Source organism: Engystomops pustulosus, chromosome 1, assembly GCF_040894005.1.
Source record: "Engystomops pustulosus chromosome 1, aEngPut4.maternal, whole genome shotgun sequence".
Taxonomy (NCBI): domain Eukaryota; kingdom Metazoa; phylum Chordata; class Amphibia; order Anura; family Leptodactylidae; genus Engystomops; species Engystomops pustulosus.
Window position 1 is genome coordinate 207,235,899 of NC_092411.1, and position 22,730 is coordinate 207,258,628.

Genomic DNA, 22,730 nt, shown 5'->3' on the forward strand with positions numbered 1-22,730 from the left:
GATTACAGAGACAAGAACAAATTACAAGCTTGTTATATACACATGCGTGCCCCATCTGCCACTGACAGCTTGTGTCTCGCTGCCGCAGAACAGCGCTCCCTAGCATGCCCTGGCCGTGTCTGTACCGTCTCGCTCTCTGGGGAGCTGGCTGGGAATCATTAATAAATAAAGATGATCAGCGTGATATAACAATGTCGCTGTTAACATTTTGCACTGCCACTTATTTACATACAGTCAGAGCATCACTATGTGCGGCAGGTGAAATAAACACATCCGTAATAAAAAATACCCATAGCAAAAATGTTATTTAAAAAAAATATATATATATATGTAAATGGCCATGAAGTAATAACAGCACAATACTATATTTACAATGTATTTTAATGAAATGTAAAGCTATACTCACTCTTCTCCTAAGAGAGGATAATAAGCTTCTCCTGGCACGTCTTTCAGTCTCTAAAGGTTAAAGGAGTATTAGAAGATAGGAATAAAAAATCTAAGCAATTGACATTTCCATGTTTTCAAGAATTACAAGGGGGGGGATACAGAAAGTAAGGCTTTAATAGTGGGAGTGTAAGTGGGGGGGCATTATATATACAGTCTGAGGAGCAATATAGGGGAGACATGATACAGTATGGGGGCCACAGTAAGGGGCATTATAATATGTTAGTTCCACAGAGGGGAGCATTGTACAGTATATTCATGCATTTTTCATACAGATGACCTGTGCTTATGATAGGTGACACACATGAAGGTTTTAAGACTGCAAGCACTGCTGAGTTCTGAGACTACCAAGTGCAGAAGGCCTGCTGGGTGGAGACGCTATTACATGCAACACAATGGCGCAGATTTATCAAGCTGTCTGAAAGTTAGAATATTTCTAGTTGCCCATGGCAACCAATCACAGCTCAGCTTTCATTTTGCCAGTGCTCATGAATATTTTAAAGGGGAGCTGTGATGGAATGCCATGGGAAACTAGAAATACTGTGACTTTCAGGCAGCTTGATAATTTTGCGCCAATATATGAAAATTGCTGGGGCGTATCACAATTAGAAGATACATTTTTTTTCTTTTATTCAGGAATCCATTAAAATTTCATAGTATTCATTACAGCATTTCAGCATTTATGAGTTTCAGCTCCTGAGTAAGGCTCTGTTGAGATGAAAAACATAGTTTTTTTGCCTTACCTTCTATGCTGTAATGAATACTATAAAATATTAATGGATTCCTGAATAAAAGAAAACGTTTTTTATCTTCTAATTGGGATATGCTCCAGCATTTTTCATATATTTTATGGATTATCACAAGTCAGAGGCTACGCTGCACTCCTTCATGGACTCCACCACATAATTTGGGGTAAAGTCAAAAGACTTTCTTTCCTACTACTTATGTTTGCCATTACATGCAACATAATATGAAAGTCCATTCTTACATTTCTAAGTTGGCAAAGAGATAACGTCACTGTTGTGTCATCTAGAAGGGAGCTTCTGTCTCTTCCCCGGCCAAAGCTTTCCCCATCTTCTAATAACAGGCTACATAAAGAATAAAAAGTAATGTGTAAAAAATGTTTTAAAAAAATCACACAATTACAGATATTTGATCTATAAATAAAGAGGTCAAATTGCTTAACACAAGAATTAAAAGTGTTTTAAAGAAAAAAGTGACTCTGCAAAAAGATTGTAGCTGGAGATGTCTAAGAGTTCTGCATTTTTCATTTTTCACCAGATGGTGGCAGCAACAAACATGTCTACACAAAGCTTCTCGGGATTTTTGGATAGAAGGCAGGGATACATTTCTGTAACATTACGGCCCATCTCCCCCTATATGTTTGGATATAATTCAGCTAATACTACCTTATTAGTTATTCCTTTATATGTGAACGATCATGGTGTCATTCATGCAAAATGAATACATAACCACGAAAATAACAACACAAGACAAGAAGTATGGTGAAATATGGACACAATGCTTTATTATTGAGAAACCAAAATGTAATAGTAAATAATTGGATAAACCATCAATGAATAGATAAATAAATAACTTAATAAATCATCAATAAATAACATTTTAATAATGATACATAAATGTGAAACTGACTCTCCCCAGCATTTGGCTGCATTCACACTGCCATATGGGGGACGTATATACGGCAGACGTATATATGGCATATATATTTCCCCCACAGCCGCCAATGGGCTCACGGCGCCCTACGGGGCTGCACCATACCGTTCCGTACCCTGTGAAGAGATAGGACATGTCTTATCTTTCCTCGGAATACAGAGCAGGGTGCCATGTTCCTCTATGGAAAGGGCAGGGGTGAGGGGCACTCACCCCCTCCTCTCCCCGGCGCCGATGTGTGTCTGCCATGCTACGGTACGGCAGGCACACATTAATGTGAATGCAGCCTTATCTGGGAGATAAAACCCCCACTAACAAAACATTGGGACAGTAAAAGATTGAATAAAGGGAGCGATGGGCAGGACAACTTGCTGCTTGAATGTGGCCAGCCTTTTATAAAGGTAAGTAGCCAGATTCAAACAGGTGCCTACAATAGTTAGCCTGGAAACACTATTATGATTTGCCCAACTCCCGACCAATCAGAGCTAACCTAATGATTTGTAAAGCGCTACGTAATTTGATGGCGCTATATAAATAAAGATTATTATTATTATTATTATTAAGCATATCACCAGGCAAATAAAAATAAGCGGGAAGTACAAACTCAGAAATTACCTCAGAGATGCTAATTTCAAAGAGAGGGCAGAGCCAAGTGCATAATGCAATACCAACAGGACCATAAATTTCCATACACAATTACACAATTAGTTTGAGGGGGTTCCTACATTTGTTTATAAAGTGTGCTTCCTGAATGGACTGTGCTACACAGATAGCTTGTGTCACAGTTATGAATAAAGGACCACAATGCTCAACCTACTGATCTATAGTACATATACTTAAAACTTCTAAAATTATTTAATATAGGGGAATATAGAAGGAAAGATGCCTGATGCATGATGGGATTGATAGCAGAGCATAAAGAAGTGAAATATGAGAAATAGAAATCTACTAACATAGTCAAGTCAAGACATTTACTTATAGATCCAGGCACTGTGACTGTGGTAATCTTCTTATATTTGTTATCCATGGCCTCTGTCCTTCTAAAACCAACATTTAGCCCAGAAGGGCTTTTGGGGCTTTATCAGAGCCCATCTATGCTGCTTTTGCCCGATGTAATCTCAAGGCAGCAGAGGAAGTTACAGCACATTGTGGGAGGGGGAAAAGCCAGAAGGGCTTTTGGGGCATTACCAGAGCCCATCTTTGCCGCTTTTGCCTGATCTAATCTCAAGGCAGCAGGGGAAGTTACAGCACATTGTGGGAGGGGGAAATGCTCCTTGCACAGTGTAACAAGTTGATTTTAGAAGGAAAGAGGCCACAGATAACAAATATAAGAAGATTACCACAGTCACGGTACCTGGATCGATGAGTAAGCATCCCTGGATTATCAGGTCTGTCATTCAGTTGATTGATGAAGTAAGGTGTTAAAACTGGGGGATTTCTTTACACTGTGAAACCCTTGTACTAAACTCTAGGTTTTTTTGTCATTACAATGGTGATATGGTGTTATTACATAGATTATTTCCACTTACTTTGGCAATGTACAGATTGGTGGTTTGGACCTGATTATTCCTTTACTAACCAATTCTTTTTCCAGGTCTCCCCCTGCCAAGCACCAGAGGTGGTAAACTTCCTCAATGGATCTTTCTGCCAGAAAGTCACCATCATCTAATAACGATAGGATGATGATTATTGAGTATTCTCCCTTATTAAAAAATGTAAAAAAATTAACAAAATTGTTAAAGTACCTTTACACAGCAGACTGATGTCCTCAGGCAGAAAAAGTTCAGCACATCTCAATGCTGAGGAGAAGAGACTGGCAGGTTTGCGGAATGGAGTGTATGTGGGCGAGATCTCACTGAATACACTATTGGTAAGTAAATCTGAAGCCGTCGGCCTGCAAGGATAACATTTACAATTACAATAGAACAATACTAAGGTACACGCATTGAGTATGCCTCATTCCTTTGTAAGGCCCTGATATGAATATAAGATTACATAAAAGTATACTTTTAATTTAAAGGGAACCTGTCATTTAAAGTAACCCACATTAACTAAACATATATTTTAAAACTGCTATTATACAGCAGTACAACTACCCCTATATTGGTCCTCACCATGCTCGTAAAGTTTCACAGTCCATTTGCAAATGACCCCGTGTGAGTCTGATCATCATCTTTCCTTTGAACAGAGCCTGGCATATTCCTGTACAGACATTTCCCTTTGCCATAAGAATTTGACAGATGTTCCTTGCGAAGAGAATTTCTGATTCCTTTTCACAGTGTGTCTCTCAACCCCCTAATTCATCCCTCCCCCAAGAATTCTCTTCAGAGAGTCACACAGCCATTGCGTGCATGATGTAGCGGTGCTGAGTTCACATGAATAAAGAGAAAGCAGGAGGCATGACTGAGCCAGAAGAACATGAAAATGCAAAGATTGTGAGTTACCTTTACAAATTGACTGTGGAACCTTCCAGGCATGGGAACAAACAATGTAGGGGTAGTAGTACTATATATAATAGCAGTTTTCAAACATATGTTTAGTTAGTGTGGGTTAGTTCAACAGACAGGTTCTCTTAAAGACTACAATTGTGGTCTAAGTTACGAGAAGGGTTACAGTAAGCTTCTGTTTATGCTGTCCCGTTGTCTCATAGTTTTGGGATACTCTGATCTCAGACATGTAGGGTATTTATGGCATTTCATAGTAGGGTGACCACCATAACTTTGCTATAACAATATTATGCCTTGTACTGTATTGTATTTTATTTCCCTATTTTAACAAAATCATTTCTATGTTGAAAACAAATAAAATTAATTAATATTTGAAAAAATCTTAACAAGGAGGACCTGCATGGAGTGATACACTTTCAAATGTAAAAAATAATATGGAGTCACAGATAATTGTGTGCAGTCCAAAAACATGGCTCAAATTTCTTGTTGGCTCTACTGTCCTGAACTCACGGCAGCGGATTATAATAGGACAGTAAAGACACAGATGGGGTGGTAAATCAATATGAAAGTTCAGATCGGACAAGCAGCAGCTGGTGTGGAAGATACATAGTCAAATCACTTTCACTAACAATAAACTCACCTTTTTGAAGGATGATAAGTAAGACATTTTCTTAATAATGTTTGGACATTTACCGGAAGACTCTTTAAAAAATAGATAAGAAAAAAAATTCCTGTTAGATGGTTACGAATTTGTGCTGCCCCATCCTATTAATAGAGGAAATCAACCATCAAAATCAAGTGTGATAAACCAGGGACACTTACACTTAGATCCAGGCACAGAGACTGTGGTAATCTTCTTATATTTGTAATCCATGGCTTCCTCCCTTCCAAAGCTGAAGGGTTTCTGGGGGTCTTACCAGAGCCCCTCTGTGCTGTAGCTTCACAGGCTGATAAGATGTGAAAGAAGCACTTTCACATCATCCCCTCCTACTGTGTGCTAAAAATCCCTGCCATCATGAGATTACATCATGAAGAGGGAGGAGAAAGTACCAAGGGAGCAGGGCTGAGACACTGTAACAGCCTGTCAATCAGCAGCACAGAGATACACAGGTAAAGCCCCCAGAGTCATTATGGCTCATTAGCATAAATTTAAAAGTAGAAGGAAGGAGGCCATGGATAACAAATATAAGATACTTCAGGCACAGTGCTTGCATCAATGAGTAAATGACCCTGCTTTATTATTTATGTTATTATTATTATGTTATTATTTAGTGATAAATGAAACATGGGTGGTTTATTAAAACACGATACTTTAGGATATATCCTGCTTGTATCAGTCCCCATGCAAGTCTCATGATTGTCCATTCACAGTCCATTTTATGTGAACCGGAAAGCCATGTTATACGGCAAGTCTGTCTAATGATCACATGGCCGTGTGGAGAATGGAACAAGCAGGGTTAACTGCTCAAGAAAGCATAAAGTAAGTTAAGACACATTGGATTGGCGGGGAAGGTTAAAAGATTATTTAAAAGTAAAACATTTATTACAACAACAACAACAACAATATAGTGGCATGATCTATGCCCAGTCAGTTGTGGCGAATTCAAGCATTAACCGGTATCAATCCAACCATCTAGACATATTTACAGTTACTTGATTATTGTACATGATTATCCTATTTTTTGAGAAACAAGGTCATGTATAATTTGGGTTTATAACCTATACTTAATATTCTGCTTACACCGCACTACAAGCCATGCATTATCTGGCATTTCCCAGGTATTAATGTGTGCGGCATCATTACAAGACTAGGAAGTAGCAGCCGGCTTTGTAACAAGCATTTACACACGGTGATGACAGCCGGAGAAAAGGGATAAATCCAATTCGGCTCTTGTTCCAGATGATTTGCAATGCTTCCTGCTAGAATTGATGAGAAGGGCTCTCACCTGCTCTGTACTGCCACCTACAGGGAATATCATCACCTTACATCACCTCTCACAATACATGCCACCAGCTTTAACAGCAATTTCCTGGGAATAGCAAAGCACTTCACACACCTTTATCACTTCCACACATCCATGTTCTTCAGCGAGCACGGTCACAATGTCATCGACGCAGCCTGAGGGAACAAAATAACAAGAAAATGAGACCCATGCCATACGTATAAGGACTTGAAAACACGGCAAAAATTGCAAGCTGGGATTTGGTGAGGGCTGGAAAGGTAAATACTAGCGGAAGGGAAATGTACAAAAAGCAAACATATGATTTAATGCAGATCAATGCTTCCTGCACACATGATATTACTTGCAGCTGGAAAGCATGGGAATGATTATGGTCTCACCCGACCTTTATCAAAAATGTAAAGGAAAAGAAAACTGTACAAAAACAGACTGTAACCAATAGTAACCAGACAGATACTGAGCCCTCCCATGACGTTCACAGTCCAATTTATGTTTGCACCACTCAGAAATGGGAAAAGCTGGGTGAGGCATATGAATACAGACTACATAGAAACAGGTGTCATTCTGTAGTACCACACACTGGACTATGTTGACTCTTTCCCCAGAAAACTATATAAGGCTAAAGGTCACCATTGTACGAATAAGTGGGGCGGATTCCTCAAGTTTTTTTTTTTTACAATGGAAGGTTAGAACGTACCCCACTGTATGCTCATGCACTGGGATATGTCCAGTTCCTCCCACTCCCCGCTGTGAGATGGAGGAGAATCCATCCTCATTTTGCAGCCATTGACTGTCTGCAGCCAGTGACACAGTTGCATACGCCCCCATAGACTATTATGGCCTCCACAAAATTTACAGAAAACTCCAGCATGAAGCAGGATGTTACAGTGCAGACTTTTGCATCTTTCCATCAAGTGTTTCCTGCTGAGCGGGGGAAAACGAAGGTATGTGCTACATCTATGGACACGTTCCACAAATACATCAGAAGCTCTCCTGTCGTACTGTATACACTGAACGTATCCAAATAAACAAAACAGTCTGCTCAGCTCCTGTTATCTTTTCTAAAGTTAAGAATTTAAAAAAAACAAAAGACAAGCATTTTTACAAAGTATGTTCGCATTGAGAATTGCTACATACCCAATTCTAGTATTACTTTTAGCTTCTCTGATATGTCCAGACTTGGAAATAATTTTCTTCCCTAAGAAATAAAAAAAGGAATTCTATTATCACATGGTAACATGGGGGCGATTTATTGTACACCGTTGCGGTTCCACGCCTTAGAGGAGGCTTAGACTTAAAGGGAACCTGTCACCAGGAGACCCATTTCTAAAATTGGTTTTACAGAAAAAAAGATATGTTATATTGTACCTTTCATTAGCATCTGCTGTGTGACTAGGCAGTTGCCTTTTGGGAGGAGCTGGAAAGGAGCAGTTTCCCCCCCACCCTTGGGGAACAGCTTCTCCATGTGACCTTTTCAAATATATGAAAACACCCATCACTGGGCTTGGCGACGCCCCCTGCTCCTCTACAGCCAATCCCAAGTGAGGGGAGTTATTCATATATTTGAAAAGGTCACATGTTTCCCAAGGGTGGGGGGGGAACTGCTCCTTTCCAGTCTCTCCCAATTGGCAACTGCCTAGTCACACAGCAGATACTAATGAAAGGTACAATATAACATATCTTTTTTTCTGTAAAACCTATTTTTTATACAAAAACACTTTGGCAGCGTATGTACTATGCTCTTTGGGGACTGGGGGAGTGCTAAAAATGGCTCTCCTGGTGACAGGTTCCCTTTAATAATATATGCAGTGGGCAGATGCGCCCTCAGGCAGAGTTTTGCATAAAAAAAGCCTGTAAACATTCAGGAAGACCCACTCTGCCGCCGGCCACGCACCTTTCACGATCACTCCACGCCCACGTGGCATGAAGATGGCGTGAAGGGGTAAATAATCGCAATTACTGGCGTTTTACAAGTAATTGCGAATATTTCAGGACTTGTATACCAATAACTGGCATACAAGGCCTGATCCCTAATTATACATGTATATATACACACAATATATATAGAGATTAGAATCTATACAATTACACCATTCTAGCCCGCTTTACCTACCATACAAAGTTCAAACAAAATCACACCCAGTGACCACACGTCTGACTTGGGCCCTGAAGGCAGAGGTCTCTCATACTGAGTGGGATCCTTTGGTTTTATGATTCCCTGAGCAATTACTTCTGGTGCCAAATAGGATGGGTATCTGAAAGAAGAATTCAGGATGCTTCAGTCCCACTATTGATGGAGAGTGGTAGGGAATAAATAATAACATTGTTTTACAAAAAAAAAAAAAAAGTGAGACTCTCTCATGCTTTTCAGATTTAAAGGGAACCTGTCAACAGATTTTACCATAATGAATTCATTCATATATAAAAATTATTTAATACATAAAAAAGCCGCTTGAACCAGTCATCAACCACCATCTTATATACAGAGTCCAAGGTGAACGTGGCTGCGGAGAAGGATCTGGTATTTGGTATCTGGTGTTTGCTGGATAACAGACAGGATGATTACATAGAATGGATTAGTAGAGAGAGATTTGAAGTTTCATGCAATTAGGGAATGTGATAGGCTTGCCTAAAGAGATGGGTCTTAAAGGGGTTGTCCACTTTCAGCAAATATTTTATATGGTTTGTGTTAGGAAAAATTACAAAAATAAAATTTTCCAATATACTTTCTGTATCAATTCCTTTAGATCTCTGCTCGTTGTCCTGCTATAAAAGCTTCTATCTTTGCTTTCAGTGGTTAGAAATCTGTCCATGTGATGTGATGGACATGCATGTGCATGAGCTGTTATTACCACCCAACTCCTATTACGCTCTGTGATAATAATGGTTCGTGCACCTGCGTGTCCACCACATCACATGGACCGATTTCTATTAGCTGGAATTTAAAATAGAAGCTTTTATAGCAGGAGAGCAAGTGAAGATCTAGAAAACCATAAGGAATTGATACAGAAAGTAATTTGGAGGTTGGGAATTAGTCTGATAGACAGCGGTAGGACATTCCAGAAAATTGGTGCAGCTCGGAAGAAGTCCTGGAGATAGGAGCCCACATGACTTGGGCTCAAATATTAAGCATCAGATATTCAAATTCAGTCAAATTCATGTTTGTGTTGTGTACAATGTGACCTGCAGTAGCTGTCATTAACCTGATATGTGTAATCCTGCTGACAGTTTCCCTTTAAGTGAATGATCTTAAGGTTCTAACTAAAAACCTAAAGTATCTATATAAAAATGGATGGTCTACTCTTCTGACACAGAGATCCAATATAATGCATAAACACAAACCTACATGATAAGAAGTGGTCTTTCTGCAACTACTAGAGTTTATACTCTAAGTGTCCCACTAGTGCCCGCAGCAGGCACGGCATGACACCTTTTTTGATGTTAGTATCTTTTAATCCTTGTGCTTTAGAGTCTGAGACACTCCCTTGTGCTCTTGAGTGGAGATGCCCAAAGTAAGTAGAGGGGAACGATAGGAAAGTGTGTCTCAGACTATTAAAGCACAGAATGGACCGATCACAGAATGACCATAAAGTCCATAAAGTAGACTGAGAATGGGGAAGCCACTTTATAGAAATCAAGAGGAAACTGAGAAACAGAAGATTAAAAGGTGGGGCACAACATTTTTTAGTAATGCATTATTTCTTTAATGAAAATTCATTTTATTGTGACATGGAGAAAATCTAATTTAATATCAGATTTTAACCTCTATACTAACCTCTATATTTAGTGAGTGCACTCTAGATGTATACTTGTTGGGTGTGAGTATACACTTTAGTCTCCTCTTAGAGTGAATATGCAGTATACTAGAGATGCAATGCTATAAACTATGCAAGCGCTCAGCTTTCCAACACTGTTACTACACTGCCATCTACTGATCTGTTATATTACAGCAGAAATTAATAGTCTTACCCGATGGGAAAATCTACATCTGATCCGTGATCTGTTATGTAGTAAAGACCAAATTTAGCCATCTTAACATGACCCTGGAGAAACAGACAAAGAAAACGACATAAATGACACCTCAGATCAGATTAAGACTGTGTTCACATCTCTGAATACTTCCTGCATGTATTTCCCGCTATCCATGAGGCCCAATTCTTCAGTTTATGCCAAAAGAGTGGTTTTATTCTAACGTTTTTCTTTATTCGTTATTGTCATGAGGAAATAAACAAAGAAAGGCTACATTCACATGGACATATGGAGGACGTATATATACGTCCCCCATACACTTCTATGGGCTCACAACACCATACGGGAGCGTAGAAAGATAGGACATGTCCCAACTGTCTACGTATTATGACGCTGTGCGCTGTATATTCCCATGGAGAGGGGTGGGGGTGAGCTGCACTCATCCCCTGCTCCTCTCTGCAGTTCCAATGTATACCCGCCGTACTACGGTACACTGGGCATACATCGTGTGAATGTAGCCAAAGTATGATATATTATACAGCCTTATTTAACACCTTAAAGATTTGGCGGTATTTTGTTTCTGTGTTTGTTTATTGCTCCACAATTTCAAACATCCATACATTTTTATTTTCTCGTGTACAGAGCGGTGTGTGGGCTTGTTTTCTGCATAGCAAATTCAACTTTTCAGTGACAGTATTTAAATGGCAGGATTTAGATGCCTTTGCTACGCATGCTCTCATTATTCGGAAGGCACATGTGGTATAAACTGAGGTGAATGGACCTTGGTTTGACTAAATACAGAGTACAAGGGGCAGAGGTCTGAAGCACTGGATACCCACAGCCTCTTCCTTCCTAAATGTCAGAGACTGACACAGCTATGGTAATAGCTCTGGACCTATCTACGCTTAACACTTTAGCCAGTTCGCCATCTGATGTAAATCCGGTCACTCAGTGTAGTATAATTCCATAGTCTAGCATTATCACTGTCACTAGTCAGGCCTCAGTTACCTGTAAGCAAGGGTCCTTTCTTCATGTTTAACTTAATTATAAGTACCGGTAAATCACAGAGCCTGATACTAAGCCAGCCAGCAGGGAGTGATAGCATTGTTTCCAAATGTTTCCATTTTAGGGGTGGGTATGCTTTATGGATTTTTCGGTAGCCCGTAAAAAGTTGCTATCTGGGGGTAATTGGGTAATGGGAACCTTAACTCATTATCGTTTATCAGACGCACTCTTCTTACTTGTTTAAGCAACAACCCCAGATCATTCCTGTAGTTATCTGTCAGGTTCTCTTTAGTATCTCATACCAAACCACACTACGCATGCGCATCCCTCTGGGTCATGAATGGACAAAATAAGGGTGCGCTTAGGATGAGAGGCGCATGTGCACAGCTCTGAATTGCACACAACGGAAGGTTTATACGTATGGGGACCACAGACATAGATGCCTAGGCACATAAAAGTAGTGCGTGTGGTGAATGACGTCCTGGCAACGATTAGACTGGTCTAAAAATAACTCCCACCATGCCACAAGGACTGACGATATGGGCTGATGCCATCCTGTTGCACTCCTCGGGTCATACACTAAGCTAAATATATATGTTCTTCTATTCTGTTCTATTTATGAGGACATTTGTTCTGCTGCTGCATCTTATGGCCTAAGGGATATTTTCAATATGATCTGAAATATAGTAACCTTGGATCACATAGCAATAGACTGGTTTCAGTACTAGGCACTTGCACTTTTTTCTTTATCTTGATCTCATGGACATGTGCAATATGGTATCAGTAGTTACATGAATTTGGATTCTCAACTACCCATGCTCCCTGCAGTCTCTGTGTCACTCATGTGCTTCTTCTTACATAGGATGGCAGCAGCATGACGACACGGCTGGCGGAATCCTCTCTATGACCTAGATGGGGCCATGTGGGTAATACTGTAGAGAGGGTTCAGTCAGTGGTAACATTGTGCTGCCTTCATCCAGTAATCAGCGGTATGTGTGTTTTAAAGACGCACATACCTCTGGTTATTATAGAGGGCCCTCAGTGATTGCCTACCCCTTGTCCCAGCCATGGTTATACATCCTTATCAAAGGCGCATCCTCTGTGTGTACTGGTTTCCCGCGCATGGTCTGTGGTCAGGGTCTACGATGGTTGCAGCAGCATAGAGTGACATGTAATCTGTAGTCAGGCAAGGTCACAGCAGAGGTGGGGAGAAGTGACTTCAGCATTCAGCCTCTTGACTCCTTGACTTTAGGCAGTGATTTCACACAGAGTTAAAAGTTGTTTTTCTCTGTACTACTGCAATCATTATGGGGTAAATTTACTTACCCGGTCCTGTCGCAATCCCCGATTCTGGCGGTCAGATGAAGATGAAGTCCGGAGCGATTCATGAAGTTAGTGTGCCCGAGTTCCTGCATCCGTTGCTTTCCTGCCGGAGTTCACCTTCTTCTTCCCGGTGCGTGTAAGTGCGTGTCTTGCATCACAATTCTAAATGTTAAAACCCACTCGTAGTCCGAATCCATCGGGTTGTCCGACGGCCCTGGAAACCTGAAGAAAATGCGCTCCACCGACCCTTAGTAATATGATGTTTTAGGTAATGGACCCAGATTACAATACTTTCCTCTGCACCAAACAAGTTTTTAGAGCAGCACTGTGACTGGATTAAATCCAGAGAGGGTGCATGCTTCAGAAGGATCCGACTCAAGACCCTCTGCTTGAGAATGGCTGCATAGAATCAGCCGAAACTTTGCATTCTTCCCCGAGGGAATAAAGAAACTTTGATTTATCTCGGAGTGCTGCTTCTAAATCGAGGTTTCTGACAGGAGAACAGAGAGCACTGGAACCATCCTCTCCCTTGTACTTCATTGGGGCTGGTTTCTGCCCCAGAAGCCCGACTGCTGCAAATTCAGAAGGATCATTAGGCCAAAGTTGAAGCTCTGTGGGAAACCCCTACTTCATGTGAAGTGGGAGAGGCCCTGGGGTTTGTGCCCTGAGCAGCATATGTTAAAGATATTACACTGGACTCAGACGCCATCTTACGTACTGTCAGACATTTTAAAGACTCAGCATTCATTTCATATAACTTTGTGTAGTGATAACTAAGTTTAGGTGTTTCCCTCTCTGAACAAAGGCTTAGTGCTCACTAGCAGCACCTAGAGGAAGGTATCCAGACGAACACCTGGGAAGTTTCAGTATTTGCATGTAGCCAATAGTATCAGACTCCTTTGTGTGCTTACATCCAATAGTGTTACATTTCCTGGGTGAGAACACCCAATTATAGTTGTTGCTTTCCTAATTACACGCCTTATGTAAAGTGCCTTATGGTTTTCTATAAATGTCCGTCCCTCAATAAATTTATCAGTCTTGTTGCTAACTTCCTGCAAGGACAGGTCTTGTCTTTTCATTCAAGTTAGTCAATTCCAGCGCTGGACACAGACTCATTTAATTTGAAAGTCACCTTACAATGATTAGGGGTTTGAGCCCCAGATATAAATCTATAAGAATTGGCGTCTCCTGGCTGGCCATACTTTTATGGACCTCTAACCATCGAGGTGACCTCAGCAAGAGTCCAGGCGGCCAGTGACCAGAACTGACAATGAGCGCTCGTCGGGGTAAGTCAAGTCTATTTTTGTCTACCTTGACTGTAGTTCTGTTTCACTGGCTGAAAGGGACTGGGTAAGGTCATCTCCTTGTGTGATATTATGTACTTTGCCTTACATGTCCATATATAATAGTATGTTCACGATGATTTCGGCAAAGGATCACTTGTACGGTGACCGACAGAGACTGGACATGACTATGTATGTTGTAGAAAAAGGTCTGCAGTGCCCTCTTGTGGATTGTTGAGATAGTTCAGAAAGTTTGTGATGGTGGAGATTTTTGTTCATGTAAGCGCGGATAGAATCTGGAAGTTTGCAGAGACAAATTCTGGCCAAATTTACGCATCGTTCCTTCGGGATTGATGCGGCCCCGTGATGCGGAAAGGACAGTAGAGGCAGGAAGGACACTGATGGGAATTTTACAGTTGAGGGTTCTCCTTGATTTCTGAAATATTGTGTGAAGGTCTCTAATTTGTACTTACTGATAGTTAGCGGGGTAGTCTGGAGCTGTATGTACGGAGGATATCTATAGCCCTTGAACAAAATCAGATATTCCACAGATTCCACAAAATGGGTAGTGAGCAAAGTAAGACTGTAGCTGGACACTGCAGACCTAAAAAGGCAACTGACATAGTGTCACACAGGAAAGGTAAAGAGTGGGTAAAAGGAAGTTATGAGGTATTGAAGTTTTTGGGTATGTTAGATGATTCCCTGAGTGTGCAAAGGTAGGAGACAGCACTTGATGAAAATGGTGGCTGGCTCAAAGACAAAAAGTGGCACACCCAGGCAGAAGGTTGTTTTGATGTAAGTAGAGAGTTAATGACAAAGGAAAGTGGATGGGGTTGATTACTGGAGACTTAGACCAGTGACTACGGACAGACCAGGGCAGAGGGACAGGAATCCTAGAGAGTGCTCATTAAAAAAAAAAAAAAAAAATCTTTTGGAATGCAGAAGAGCACCCTCTTAGACTCCACCCCCGTATCTGGGGGGTTAGAGAAGATGACACGCCCTACCATCTTTTAGTGGTGGCCATCTTAAGACAGTATATTCTTTTCAAGTCCCTGAAAGTTAATTGCCTATAACTCTATACTGTAGGCTGGTTCTAGGATAGCAGCAGCTTCACCCTTGAGGCATCCTGGCGGATGTTTGAAATAAATGCCGGCAGGTAAATATTTTTACCAATTTCAAACATTTGCTAAGGGTCTTGAGTGTGCAACGCTGTTTGTTTATTTTAAAACTTATTTGATCTTGACAATTGCAGAAAAATTACTAGAAAAAGTGTTGCAATGTCTCTGGTACCTGCTTTCTGGAGTTGAAAGAGTTAATCAGGGGGAGATCTCTGTGTAGCTGGGCTTTGCTTTGTCTTATCTATGTCTGTGAGAAGTGGCCTTGAAGCACACAGAAAGCATCTGTGTTGAGTGGGGGAAACAGAGCTGACAATCTAAAAGACATAAAGGAATTTGCTTGTGATAAGAATACAAAGAGACACACTCTAGGAAACCTAGACGGCCCCAACAGGGCGGGACAAGGGGGGTGGTAATGGACAAGGATGTCAGCCCCCCCCCCCCCCCAAATAGAGTTAGTGCCTTTCATTGTAGTACTCTTCCCTGTTGGCAAATGTTTTCCTCTCTGTGCCCCCCCTACAGGAGGATTGCCAGTACCTATTTGCCTTTACCAGTGTAGTAATCCAGTATACCTGATGCAGATTCCCACAAGGGGGGTAAAACTCCCCCAGCCAGTACTCCATACTACATAGCCCTATAGGGAGTAGACTGGCAGACTAGCCCCTTACTGGATGTTCTCCTTATCAGTATGCGGAGGACCCACTGTTGTTGTTTGCCAGGATGCATTTATTGACCTTATGTGTTTTCTGTTCCAGAAGGGTTGTAAAGTTTCCTGAGACAAACTCCGGTACTGCCAGGAGAAGGTGGTCTTCCTAGGCCACTGCTTCTCAGCCACAGGCAGATACCTGGCACAGGGAAGAAAGCTGGCAGTCCAGAATGTGCCCCTGCCCTGAGGCCCTAAGCCTCTTCACATGTTTCTAGGACTGGCCAGCTCCTGCAGCCTGGGATAAGGTCGGCCTCCAGCCTGATGTTGCCCCTTGATAATTGAATTGCCTCTTCTCCATTTGCCCTTAGTCAGGAGGCAATTGATGCATTCTATAGCCTTAAGCTGAGAAATCCTGTGTGCCCCGGCCCTAGGCACATCCCACAGGATAAAACTTATGTTTTATTTTGCACTGAGTATCTAGGTCACGCCACAGGTGTCTAGTCCAGGAACGTGGTGGCCTTACCAGTGGCCCACTATTAGGCCCGGTTAGACTCAGTCGTGAGGGGAGCCCCTCATGTGTCAGTAGCTGCAGCCAGCAATCTGCTCAGCAAGGCCCGTGAGTTGATCCTAGACCCTAGATCACTCAGTTACAGTGCAAACCCCACATACCTTGCACAGTGTCCTCACCCAATTACAGCCCAAGCATCTGAGCAAAGGGCAGACCGCTCAGACTCCAGTGTGCACTCCTGATTCCCCAGGATACACTGATGAGGTGCACAGCTCTGAATCCTTCATTCTATCGCCAGTCTTCCAGGATTCATAGAGGGGGGAGAGAAGGGTGATTAACGCAGATGTTGAGTTTTTTCTCAGGTGGCTCCAGGTATGCAGGAGAAGACAGACGGTTCTACACTGGATATGCAGTGGTCAGTGGTGCACATGAGGTAGTACAAGCAGAACCACTCCCTCCACACAGGTCAGTGCAGGAGGTGAAGTGATGGCACTCAGGGAAGTGCTACAGCTGGTGGAAGGTAAAAGGGCGAACATCTATACTGAAGGTATAGTTCTGGGGTCTAAACACGACTATGAACCCATATGGAAGGCTAGAGATTTCCTCACCTCTGCAGGGACCCCCTTCTAAGCATGGCACACTGGTTATAGAGCTCATGGATGCTCTCTTACTTCCACAAGAGGTGGGGATAATAAAAGAAAAAGCACACACAATTTGGTGACTCCACAAGCCAAGGGCAAGTATGTGGCTGACGGGATGGCGATGGCAGCTGCACAGATGGAGCCCGGAGACTGTCCTGAAGTCTCAGCGGTGAGTTCTGAGCTAAAAGTTTGATCCACAGGTGTTCCAGTCCCTGGTGGCCCGAGAGTCATCAGAAGTGAAGGGAGTGTGGAGGAAAGCTGGAGCCCAGGGACCTTGATGCTGGGAGAGAGAGTGTGCCTGCCCGGAGCCCTGCACCCGACAGTAAGTCAAGTAGCCTACGGACACATACACATCCAAAATGGCCATGCTAGTGCTCATAAACCATAAGTGGTTTGCCTGGGCATTACTACCCCTGTCACTAGACTAGTGAAAGCCTTTATAGTCTGTGCCCGCCACAGCCCGGGTAAGGTGGTAAAGACCCCACGGAAGGTGACACCCAAGCCGCTGTATCCCTTCCAAAGACTGCAGATGGATTTTATCCAGCTACCAAAAGTGGCACGTAGGAGTACGTGCTTGTGTGCATTGATCTCTTTCCAGGGTGGCCAGAAGCTTCTCCCATAACCAAGGCTACTGCGAGAGCTGCAGCCAAGAAGTTGGTGAGTGAGATTTTTCTGCAGGTTTGGACTTCCGGAGACCATAGAGTCCGGTCGCAGAACCCACTTCACTGGACAGGTAAAGACCTAAAGCCTTGTCCCTCCTGGGTGTAGAACAGGCCCTGCACACCCCTTCCCGAATTAGTTGTGGGTTTGAGAGAATAAATGGCACTCTTAAGTTAGAGATCCATGAGGCCATGGAAGTAACAGGGAAACCATGGAGCGAATGCTTTCCTGCTGCCCACCATTCAGTTAGGAACACCCCCAACAGAAAGATGGGATTGTCCCCCTTTGAAGTATTTTTATTTTTTGGCTATGCACCCAGACTAGGCCCCTACTTCCCCACAGACCCTATAGCTGATGGCAGGAACCCAGGTGGAACATGCCACACAGTTGAGCCAGGCCTTGGAAAAGGTCCGCAAAAGTGTTTCTGATTACTTTTTCAGATCCAGACAGAGACCTCAGGATGCATAACCTGAAGCCTGGAGACTACGTGGTGGTAAAGAGACACCAGAGAGACAGTCTGGAGCCTCGCAACGACGGTCCTTTCCAAGTCCTGCTGACCAGTGCCACGTCTGTGAAGCTAGAGGGAAGTCAGCACGCTTCCACGCTTACTTATTCTTCCTGCTAGCTGGTCTCTTCTGACTGACTGTATGCTCAGGGACACCCCAACCATGACTATCACTGTAACTAGAGGGCTGACCAGGATGCCCCCAGGGTAGGAGACTTTACCTACAGTTGGTGCAACAAGACAATGACCTTCTATAACATTGGCAGCACAGGTGTATTAGCAGTGTCTGATGTGTACTGGATTTGTGGGGATAGGAGAGTCAGGTCAGGCCTAGAGGCTGGGAAGGTGAGTGTACGGTGATAACACTTGTGCATTCCTTCCTCGTGATCCCCAGGGATAAGTTTGATCAGACACATAAAGTAAAGGTAGAGAATCCCAAAGGATTCTGGAGGTCTGAGAGGAGCACCTAGATGACAACGTTTATATAGATACAGTGGGAGCACCAAGGGGGGTCCCAGATGAGTACAAGGCCCACAATCAGATATGGGCAGGTCTAGAGTCCATTATTCCCCAGATAGCTATGAGCAAAGATGTTGATTGGGTTAACTGGTGTTATTGTAATCAACAGAGATTTGTGATTGTATCCGAGATGCTTCCCAGAACCGCACGGCTTTGGACATGATCCTTGCTGAGAAGGGAGGAGTCTGTAAAATGGTGGGAGTGGCTTGTCGCATATACCTCCCGGATGACATCGCCCCCTATGGATCCATTACCCATGCACTTGAAGAGATTGAAGGACTGTCCAGGGAACTCAAGAGAAACTCTGGGGTGGACACTTTGTCCTTCACTTTGTGGTTGGGGGATTGGAAGGGTTTGCTTTAAGTGGGGGTGATATTGGGGATTGTGATTTTGCTCTCGTCACTTATTGCGTGTTGTGTGGTCTCCCTCATCAAGTCCACCATGTCCCAGATGGCCGTCCAGGTGGTAAGAACCATGACAGGAGAAGTCCCGGTGTGGAGGATACCGTCTTGTTGAAGAACCAGCCTCTTAATAAACCCATAAACTATGGAAACACAATTATGTAATTTGAGTATGCAGGCCTGTAACCCCCGAGTGACTGGCCTCCAGGGGATCTGGTGAAGAGTTAACAAGTCCAGCAGGTAAGGGCTTAGCCTACCTGTATGTACCTGGAGTTTGAGGAGGTCACCCTGGACAAAAGTTACAGGCCATGCAAAGCTCAAAAGGGGGGAATTGTTAAAGATATTACACTGGACTCAGACGCCATCTTACGTACTGTCAGACATTTTAAAGACTCAGCATTCATTTCATATAACTTTGTGTAGTGATAACTAAGTTTGGGTGTTTCCCTCTCTGAACAAAGGCTTAGTGCTCACTAGCAGCACCTAGAGGAAGGTATCCAGACGAACACCTGGGAAGTTTCAGTATTTGCATGTAGCCAATAGTATCAGACTCCTTTGTGTGCTTACATCCAATAGTGTTACATTTCCTGGGTGAGAACACCCAATTATAGTTGTTGCTTTCCTAATTACACGCCTTATGTAAAGTGCCTTATGGTTTTCTATAAATGTCCGTCCCTCAATAAATTTATCAGTCTTGTTGCTAACTTCCTGCAAGGACAGGTCTTGTCTTTTCATTCAAGTTAGTCAATTCCAGCGCTGGACACAGACTCATTTAATTTGAAAGTCACCTTACAATGATTAGGGGTTTGAGCCCCAGATATAAATCTATAAGAATACATATAACCTGTTGGATAACTGGGGGCCTTTGGATATTTTCTGCACATTTCTCAGGTGTACACTGAAAATTCAGCGTGAATGCTTCCAAAGACTATATCCCTTAATGAACGTACAAGCAGTGGTTTAGAAGCCAAGAATTAATGTCCTTTAAACCCATTTAGAGCTTTGTTGAGGTAGTATATATCAGTATAGCTGCATGAATGAATCCTAAATTATCTACAAAGGATCAGATTTGTAGGTTTACACTACATGAATAAAGCAGACATCTATCATGCGTGTTTAATACAGTTTCCAGCCATATAAATCACTCAATCTCACCTCTCCATCCAACAGGATATTGTACGGAGACAGTGCCCGGTGAACAATGCGATGACAGTTCAAATATTCCAATCCCTGAAGGGCTTCAAAAGCAATGTGCAGGATCTTCAAAGGACTGGGGATGAGAGAAGGGAAGAGCAGGATTAGCTTTGAAAACATGGTAACAAAAAATGAGCTGAATATTCAAAATATGGAAAGTGTAGAAAAAATCTGATCATCAAGACAGATTGTGAAAGATGGGTGTCACTTCTCAGGACCCCCCTTCTTTAGCAAAGTACAAGTCTTCCTCATCTGGAGGAATAGGCTGGGTCATGTATTATAAAGTACCACATATTAAATCAGAACTGTTACACGGAAACCAGAACTACAGATACATCATTTTTTATTTTATGGTACGCCAAAAACAATAGACTCAAGTCCTCCTCTTTTATCAATTGAAAATTCCATAACTTTATAAAATGATCACTAGATGATTAAAGGGGTTGTCCAGAGGTTGAAAAAAGTGGCTCCTTTATTCCAATAATAGCGCCACAGCTGTCCATGGTTTGGACTGGTATTGCAGCTCAGCTAAATAGAAATGAATGGAGCTTAGTTGCAATACCACACACTGCCTTTGGTCAGAAGTGGTGCGGTTTTGTTAGAAAGCATCCATGACTGTTTTTTCCACTCTAGAAACTCAATCTCTAATGTTCCCTGAGCTGGTGTATAGAGACTAGTGATCCCATACACAGCACAAGTAGAAGATCCTGCTCCTCCAACTCTATATCCTGCACACAAACAGAATCTGCATAATAGAGAAATGCATTATATTTACAGCTGAGCTGTAATAAATATCTAAATTGCAACGTTAGAAAAGCTGATTTATAAATATATCTACTTTTTTGGAGAAGTACAAAACACGGTTCACTGTAACCTGATCCTTCACTGAGCTGAAAGTCTATCTATAGGTTCCTCAAGGTTTAGAGAGAACCTGTCAGCATGTATATACAGTCTGAGGCACTAAATACAATAATTGTGATGTAAAAGTATTTTTATTTTATATCTCTTGATGATAAAAGCAGCGATTGACAGTATTCAATGGAGATGCTTTTATAATCCTAAGAATTGAGAGACATTTATTTAACATGTTTGGTCTGCAAAATCAAACACTGCATTGTAAATGGCAGAAGGCCATTTTTCGATAACGTTTTGATGCAACTGTAACCATATGATCTGAATATAACCTAAAAGAATTATTTTAAAGTAGATAACACAGGATCATATTGCTGACAATAGGTGATGGTCACAGCTCACCTCTGCCTATACAGATCACAGCCACAAAACTTTCCTAAATAAATCATCTCCAGAAACCAGTTTTGTTTAGTGGCTGCTTCTTTGTATGGTGACATAGAAATACAGGTTGCAGCAGTCACACTTGCAGCTGGGCTTCTAAGTAAGGGTTCCCCATGGGCCATATATATGGTGCTATACATATACAATGGATATTGGGTCTTAAAGCCAAACACCAAACACCAACCTATACTAGCCTCTGGCAGCAAAGTTGGTAAGGAATATTTAAACCAAAGCTATATGCGTGCTTCTCCCCATCATATATGAGCTTACTTTTATGATCAAGCAGGTGGACCGCATGATTTTCATTGTTTACATGCTAAAAGGGAAAACATTTTATCACTGTAAGTTTTCTGGCGTAGAAGCAGTGAAATAATCATAAATTCTTGCACAATGCAAGAACTTGCGATTAAAATAACAAATACGCCAACTCCACACCATATGGGCGTGGAGGGGGTGAAGATGGGCGCAGCGGCCTGCCGAGGAGGTGGGCGCAAAACAGCAAAATGGGCGCAAAATGCTGTTACAATGCTAACGCTGCAGCAGAACCATGGCAATTACCGTGCAGTTATGTGTCATGAATATATATGGCCTCTTGGGGGCAGCAAGACATCTATTTTTATGAAATTCAGATACATTACAAAGCCAGAAATTCACATTCTTGAAACTTCAGATCTGCAAGTGTACAACCTATATATTAAGTTGATACTAAACCTCTGGAACTTTCTCTGTTATGTCTCAAAAAACTTATGTTGGTATCAGATTGTATTTGTAAAATGAAGATTTTCTGCTAGGAGTTGTAAGAGCTATGTGCTGAATAGTACTAGGTACAAATATAATATCCGCTCCTCTATTCACTGATAAAAGGCTCATTCGCTCCGTCATGTTCATGTACATACATTATATAGTAGAGAAAGTGGCAGGAGAGGACAGGGAGAGAGCGCTAATAGTGTGACATCTTAGAGTATGAATGTAGACATGCTCACCGTGTGTGGTTGTGCTTCGGACAGGCACAACGCTATTGAGAGCTTTACGGCGAATTGGGTCTGGTGCTGCCTCCAGAAGGCGATCTCCTGTATAAAGTTGCCACACTTTATAGGATATGTGGGAGTGGACGGTGGTTGTGGTCCAAAAGGATGGTGAAC

General features: G+C 42.2%; 1 protein-coding gene across 3 annotated transcripts in view; it reads right to left on the reverse strand.

The window, feature by feature from the left end:
• TBCK (TBC1 domain containing kinase) overlaps window positions 1-22,730 on the reverse strand; it is a 194,937-nt gene that overhangs the window by 127,726 nt on the left and 44,481 nt on the right. For 2 of the 3 annotated variants that reach the window (XM_072119073.1, XM_072119083.1), the window contains exons 4-13: window positions 20,257-20,371; window positions 10,496-10,569; window positions 8,640-8,781; window positions 7,664-7,724; window positions 6,623-6,684; window positions 5,206-5,267; window positions 3,864-4,012; window positions 3,648-3,783; window positions 1,433-1,532; window positions 407-456 (exon numbers count right to left, since the gene is read on the reverse strand). In XM_072119073.1, the coding sequence (XP_071975174.1) occupies window positions 407-456; window positions 1,433-1,532; window positions 3,648-3,783; window positions 3,864-4,012; window positions 5,206-5,267; window positions 6,623-6,684; window positions 7,664-7,724; window positions 8,640-8,781; window positions 10,496-10,569; window positions 20,257-20,371 (951 nt within the window). Of the gene's footprint in view, window positions 1-406; window positions 457-1,432; window positions 1,533-3,647; window positions 3,784-3,863; window positions 4,013-5,205; window positions 5,268-6,622; window positions 6,685-7,663; window positions 7,725-8,639; window positions 8,782-10,495; window positions 10,570-12,191; window positions 12,370-20,256; window positions 20,372-22,730 lie in introns of those variants that run through there. The other variant, XM_072119092.1, reaches the window with a different exon arrangement.